Raw genomic sequence first — 7,027 nt, forward strand, 5'->3', positions numbered from 1 at the left:
CCAGGTCTACTGGTAAATGTTCAACTGCTGATGAGCATCTTAATCCTTGTGAACTCTCAACTCCCCTTTTTTCTTCCTTAAGATGACTCCCTCTAGGAGCTGAGTGACGCTACCGAGATGTTGAGGTGCAAAGTTCAGTACTGTTCCCTACACACATTTTCCATAGCCTAAAGAATTCCCTTGTGAGAAACGTCAACTTGAGCAAAAGTAATCAAACCCATTCCTCCCTCTTCCCTCCACAAGCCCAACCAAAACAAAACAAGATTCTGAAAGTACTTGCCACCTTTCATCATTTTATTGTGCATTTCGTAAGTGCTTGAAGATACCACCCCAAACCATATGGATCACGTTGTGCGTATGTAGTTCGCCACACAGATGGATGCATCCCCAAAATTTCATGTTCTAATTCAAACAGACAAAAAATAGATAAAATAGTGTTACCTCGTTATACAGAAACCAAACCACAGAAAGTGTATTAAATCACACAAAACAATGGCAGAAACTGAAATAAATCTTCCAAATTTGTATATTAAATCCATCAAAAATACCACGTGCTTTTGGCAACTCTAAAACAGATTAAAAATTCTACTAATCTAGTTCAGTCTTGCACTCTTAAAAATATTGTTAAAAAGATAAAATATATATACTTATCATTTAAAAATATATTTTAGTAAGTTCCCACTTCAGAAGAATTTCAATAGTGACATTCAAACAAATAATAGGCACAAAGGCAATAAACAGAAACATTTTTCCTCTTTCTAAATAACTTAATTACCAGACCAGTTTGTCACAGATTACTCTTCTTTCTTTCAAATATAGATGCATATAAATTCATGAAGTTATTCTCAGAGGATGAAGCTAAGTTTTCAAGATCATAATCCACTTCAAAGGAAGGTTTCTCTCCAAAAACTGCAAGAGCAAGAAATAAAGCAAAGTGGGCAGTAAGCCCCCAGATCTTGAATGATGTTTTATGTTCCTGGTCATCGTAAATAAAGCAGTGCATCCAGCTGGAGTGGCCAGATGAGGTCGTGTACGGCAAGGTGCTGTGATTTAAGGGCTTGACAAAGTACTCCAATGGCACCAGAAAAACAGTGCTCACTTCGTCTGGATTAGGAACGGCCTGGAATGTATCCTCTATAAATCCTACGACCGGTGTAACCAAGTAATTCATCTAAAAGGGAAAAAAAAACCAAAAACAACAAGACTCTAATCACTAAGTTTGTATCAAATAAAATAATGTTCTTTATTTTACAAAACATTTCAGTTGTTACAAAATGAGTACAAGAAACCTACAAAATATTCCTTATTTTACTGCAATTTAGTCTCTCTAATGGCAGTTCACTTATATTTGATTTTACATATATTTTAATCAATTTTACTTTTTCTTTTTATATTTGTTATGGTTTAACTAATATTCTGCTCATCCATCTACTCATAGAGCAGTTAAGAGATCTGTCAATGCACTACACACATAAACCCCATGCACGCTCTCACGCAAGTCTTCCTTTATTTACTTAGGTGAGTTCTGATTTTAATTAAGTTTCCCAAATCATTTATGCTTTATCACACCTCTGTATCTATTTTCCAAGGATACCAAAATATTTTCCTACAGATACAGAAATATGATAGAAGTATATTTATCTATAACATAGATACACTTTTAGGAACTGCTCATTTACGGACATTTCTGTTTTAAATATAATCCCTTCTTTCATAGGGAGGCAAAATCTGTTGAAATAGCAGCTTGCATAAAGAGCACATATCTTTGGATAGATTGCTGCTTCTGTGTCTCTACCTACAAAGCACCATTGTCAACAGAAAGCAAAACTCAATGTTTGTGCTATTTAATGCAAGTCTGGAGAGACTCCATCCAAGTTAGCATCACCTGAACGTACACACAGAGAAGGCAAAGCAGAACCCAACAAGTAAAACCTTTGTGGTCCAAACCGACATGAGCTTTTCTACTGACTGAGGCAACTTGCCGGAAAACAGTGAAGAGTTACAAAACCTAACCTGATCTTTTTTACACACAGCCTCTGAACTCTGTGGCTTTGACGTTCTCTGAACAGGAACTCTAAGAAGTTAAATCAAGCATTCTGGAATACAGTTTTAAAACTAGTACTTTTGTTCTTTTAATGGGGAAGGGTACTGCTAACACTAAGTGGCTAACAGATACAAATCCCAACAGCAGGGGTATTCATAAAGAGAAGTGTGACCCGAACAACAAAACCAAAGTCTTTTGAAAGAGTAATCCCTCTGTACTCTGGGAAAACCAATCCTACGTAACACTGAATATTGTTATTGAAGTTGTCAGCCTGTTAATTCACAGTGACTTACACTCTAAAGACACCTCCAGAAGAGAAGCCTCCTCGCTAGAGTTCCATATGGAATCACCACCCACACAACCTCCAGAGACACCTGTGGGCCTGAATTAGCCCAGCTTTCAGTGGGATACAGAATGAGAAAATGTCTGAGGTTACATGAGGCTGCCGGGAGCCTTGTCTGGATGAGCTCTGAGTATCTCCAAGGGTGGAGATTACACAGCCTGTCAGGAAAATCAGTTCCACTGCTTGGCTAACCTCACCGTAAAGAGAATTTTCTTTGCGTCTCATTAAATTTCATTTGTTGCTGCTTGTGTCCATTGCCTCAAGAAGAATCTGGTATTACCTCCTCTATAACCACCCAGCAGGTACCTGAAGAAAGCAACTAAACCTGCTGCAAGCTTTGCTATCTTCAGGGGAGCAAACCGCCCTTCTCACTCTCTTCTTCTAATTCATGTGCTCCAGCCTCCTTAACAATTTTTGTGGCTCTCTGCTAAACTCCTGCCAGTCTAGCACCGTTTCCCTGGTACTGCAGTGTTCGTAACTGGACAGGGTACATCCGACGTGGTCTCACGCGTACCAAATGCAGAACAAGAACCTCTTCCCTTCGCTCTGCTGGCAGCACAGGCTGCACACCTTATGAAGCGGTGCTTATTCAGAGTTACAGGTTTGAAAAGGTCATTACCAACTTGAAAAGAACATGTCCCATGCCTGTTTTCTAACAATACACTGACTTACTCTGTTTATTGCTTACTTTATCAATTCCAGGCATAAGTCTACAGATGACTTCCACCTTCTCTGGCTCGAGTCCCACTTCTTCTTTAGCTTCTCGGAGCGCAGTATCGATTTCATCTTTATCAGTTTCTTCACTTTTACCTCCTGGAAAACACACTTCCCCTGGTGACCTTCTCAGCTAGGATTTAAAGGAGTGCTGCTGTTAAATACATGTTTTATGCTTCTCTTTGGATACACACAGACATTCGTTCAGTTGCAGAATCATTTTGATTTATCTTTCCAGTCAAAGCTCGAACTGGTGGCTAAGAGGTATTTGTGGATCAGAAGAAATGTACCTTATCAAGAGCTACATGCCAAAAAGCTGGGCCTATACCTGACTAGTCCATAAACCCTCACTATCAGGAACAAACACATCACTGGTACAGCACTGTGCAATTCAGACTAGATATTCTGTTCCGATACTTCAAAATTTACTTTTTAAATCATCTTGTTTGCCTAAGAAACTGAAAGACGAGCCCAGACAGAGAACCTGAGTACTGAGGTTAAAATACTCAAGGTACGAGCAAGAACTTCTAAAGCATGCATTGAAATAACATACTTTTAAGTTACTGATCTTAGATGTGCAAACATCTAAGTAACTTACTTAGTGACAGTTACAGGCTCGCACATCTAAGATCAGTAGGAAACCCCTTTGCAATCAGTTTATCAGCTACATCACTGGAGTTATCAGGCTCTTAAAATTTCTAAGAAAGACACCAAAAAAACTTTGATTTTTCAGCAACAGAAAAACAGACGAGTAGATAATCTCTGCATACAGGCACTGATCGAGGTGGGGAGAGATGGAAAATGAGTTGTGAAAGAAGACACAGTGGTGGCAGAAGCGTTCTGGGGGCCTGGGGTGGGGCCAAGTACAGTAACGGGGGGGACAGTGCTATCAGACAGACTGAAGGGTCACGCTGACAGATGCTGCACTGCGTTGTCGGTTTCTTATTCAAGCCACAGCAAACAGTCAGCATTCCCTGTTGTGATCCCAGCATCTCTTCCTGTCACAGGTTTCTGGGAATCCCCCATTTTCCCAGCTGGGAGCACCAGGGTCCCTGGGGCACAGCGGGACCTGCCGGCATTCCCTTGGGACCCCAGGCTCCGGGGGGGCGGAGGGATTGGGATGGTGCTGTGGCAGGGACTGGGACCACAGGGAGCGGGGGTACTGGGATTGTGGGGTGTAGGAGGGACGGGACTGTGGGGTGCGAGGGGGAGAGGGACTGTGGGGTGTTGGGGGGGGGGGCAGGGATTGCAGAGGGAATGGGACTGCGGAGTGTGGGAGAGATGGGATCAGGAGGTGCAGGGGGGGAGAGGGACCGCGGGGACCAGGGGTGCAGGAGGGATGGGATTGCAGGGGCAACAGGAACTGCAGGAGGGATGTGGATTGTGGGGTGCAGGGATACAGGGACCACAGGGTGCAGGGGTATGGGGGGGACAGGGACCGCAGGGTGCAGGGGTAGGGGAGGGATGGGATTGTGGGGTGCAGGAGTGACAGGGATCGCGGGGACCTGGGGTGGAGAGCGGAATTGCAGGACTTGGGGTTAAAGGCACCGCGGGGTGTGGGAGGGATGGGGACCGGAGGTGCGGGGGGGATGGGAGGAATGGGGATTGCAGGGTGCGGGGGTACAGGGACGGTGGGGTGTGAGAGGGACAGGGACTGCGAGGTGCGGGAGGGATGGGATTGTGGGGTGCAGGCATGACAGGGATCACGGGGAATGGGGGTGCAGAAGGGACAAGGATTGTGGGGTGTGGGGGTACAGAGATGGTGCAGGAGGAAAGGGATCGTGGGCACTGGGGGAGATGGGGATAGGGGGTGTGGGAGGGACAGGGACCACAGGACTGGGGGTGTGGGAGGGATGGGGATTGTGGGGTGCTGGGGGTACAGGGACTGCGGGGCGTGGGAGAAATGGGACCATGGGGTGCGAGAAGGACAGGGACCACAGGGTGCGGGAGGGATGGGACTGCGGGGTGGGGGATGGATGGGGAGGGACGGGACCAAGCGTGCGGGGGGGGGGACAAGAACCGCGGGAGGGATGGGGATCGTGGGGTTCGGGGGGGGGGGGGTGGGGGGGTGGGCAGGAGGGATGGGACCATGGCGTTCGGGGATGCGGGAGGGATCCCGGGATCCCGGGGCGGGTGTCGGGGTGCGCACCTGCGGGGAGCGCACGGTGAGCAGCAGGTGCAGCGCGCCGCCCCGCAGCAGCAGCGGCAGCAGCACGGCGGCCCGGGGCGGCGGCAGCCGCGAGAAACGCGCTCCAACGTCGAACGCCCGTAGCCGCCGCCGCGCCCGCTCCTTGACGCCATCCCCGGGGGGGCAAAGCGCGACAGCCTCAGCCCTGCCGCCCGCCGTCCCCGCCGTCCCCCTCTCCGCCATGTCCCGTCCCGCCCCGGGAGGCGGGTGGGGGCGGTGCGGGCTGCGCCCCGCGCTCTGCGCAGCCGCCGGTGCCGTCCGGGCCCCGCAGCCCCGGGGAGCTGCGAGCGGGGGGGCAGCGAGGCGGCGGGGTGGGGAAACGGGGCCATCCCCGATTTCAGCACACGGTGGGGGATGATGTGATTGAGAGCAGCCCTGAGGAGAAGGGCTCGGGGTGCTGCTCGATGAGGAGCTCGACAGGAGCCGGCAGTGTGCGCTCGCAGCACAGGAGGCCAAAAGCGGCGTCACCGGCGGTGCGAGGGAGGGGATTCCGCCCCTCTCTTCCTCTCTTGTGAGACCTCATCTGGAGTATTGTGTACAGCTGTGGAATCCTCTGCATAAGGAGGATATGGAGGTCTTGGAACGGGTCCAGAGGAGGCTGCAATGACGATCAGAGATGTGGAGCACCTCTCATGTGAGGACAGGCTGAGAGAGTGGGGGTTGTTCAGCCTGGAGAAGGCTCTGAGGAGACCTTATAGTGACCTTCCAGTACCTGAAGGGGCTACAGGAAAGCTGGAGGGGGGCTGTTCACAAAGGTTTGCAGTGACAGGATGAGCGGGAATGGGTATAATATATGGGTATATGGAGAGGGGCAGATTTAGACTAGACATTAGGAGGAATTTCTTCACCGTGAGAGTGGTGAGGCCCTGGCCCAGGTTTCCCAGGGAAGCTGTGGCTGCCCCATCTCTGGTGGTCTTCAAGGCCAGGTTGGATGGGCCTTGGGCAGCCTAAGCCAGTGGGAGGTGTCCCTGCCCATGGCAGGGGGGTGGAACTAGATGAATTTTAATGTCCCTTCCAACCCAAACTATTCTATGATGCTATGGGAAACAAGCTCCCCGAGCTTGATGGCCCCAGGCAGACATGACAGCGGCTCCAGTGCAGGGAGGAGCTGCTGGGAAGCAGGTCCAGGGAGGTGATTCTGCCCCTGTTTTTGGCACTGGTGAGACCACACCTCAAATCCTGTGTTCAGTTCTGGCCCCTCGCTCCAAGAAGGATATTGAGGCTCTGGAGCGTGTCCAGAGGAGAGCAACAAAGCTGGTGAGGGGGTTGGAGAACAAGTTTAGGAGGAGCAGCTGAGAGAGCTGGGGTTGTTTAGTCTGGAGAAGAGGAGGCTGAGGGGAGACCTTATTGCTCTCTACAACTACCTGAAAGGAGGTTGTGGAGAGGAGGGAGCTGGGCTCTTTTCCCAAGTGACAGGGGACAGGACAAGGGCGAATGGCCTCAAACTGCGACAGGGGAGGTTCAGGCTGGATATCAGGAAAAAAAATTCACAGAAAGGGTCATTGGGCAGTGGCAGAGGCTGCCCAGGGAGGGGGTGGAGTCCCCATCCCTGGAAGTATTTAAAAGACGGGTAGACAAAGTGCTCAGGGACATGGTTTAGTGGCAGATAGGAATGTTTGGACTCAGTGATCCAAGAGGTCTTTTCCAACCTGGTGATTCTATGATTCTGTGAAGGTGGGGAGGGGCTTTGTGCAGGGGTGGAGGGTAGGATGGGGTGGAATGGGGAGGGGAGGAGGTT

The 7,027-nt window shown here is 49.6% G+C and overlaps 1 protein-coding gene across 1 annotated transcript; it reads right to left on the reverse strand.

Annotated features, from left to right (window-relative positions):
* Positions 1-283: 283 nt before the first annotated feature.
* Positions 284-5,472, reverse strand: NUDT7 (nudix hydrolase 7). The gene is made up of 3 exons (XM_054079082.1): positions 5,251-5,472; positions 3,076-3,234; positions 284-1,171 (listed from the first exon to the last, which is right to left on the reverse strand). Exons 1-3 carry the CDS (start codon positions 5,470-5,472, stop codon positions 788-790), a joined length of 765 nt encoding a protein of 254 aa, XP_053935057.1. The 3' UTR covers positions 284-787.
* Between the last annotated feature and the right edge of the window lie 1,555 nt (positions 5,473-7,027).

The sequence above is a fragment of the Cuculus canorus genome, chromosome 13, assembly GCF_017976375.1.
Source record: "Cuculus canorus isolate bCucCan1 chromosome 13, bCucCan1.pri, whole genome shotgun sequence".
Classification (NCBI taxonomy): Eukaryota; Metazoa; Chordata; class Aves; order Cuculiformes; family Cuculidae; genus Cuculus; species Cuculus canorus.

Coding starts and splice junctions, on each gene's coding strand:
- NUDT7 (XM_054079082.1), bottom strand. CDS start 5,472: ATGGCGGAGAGGGGGACGGCGGGGACGGCGGGCGGCAGGGCTGAGGCT. Junction 3,235..5,250: donor TCACCGTGCGCTCCCCGCAG/GTGCGCACCCCG, acceptor TTTAAATCCTAG/CTGAGAAGGTCACCAGGGGA. Junction 1,172..3,075: donor TTATGCCTGGAATTGATAAA/GTAAGCAATAAA, acceptor TTTCCCTTTTAG/ATGAATTACTTGGTTACACC.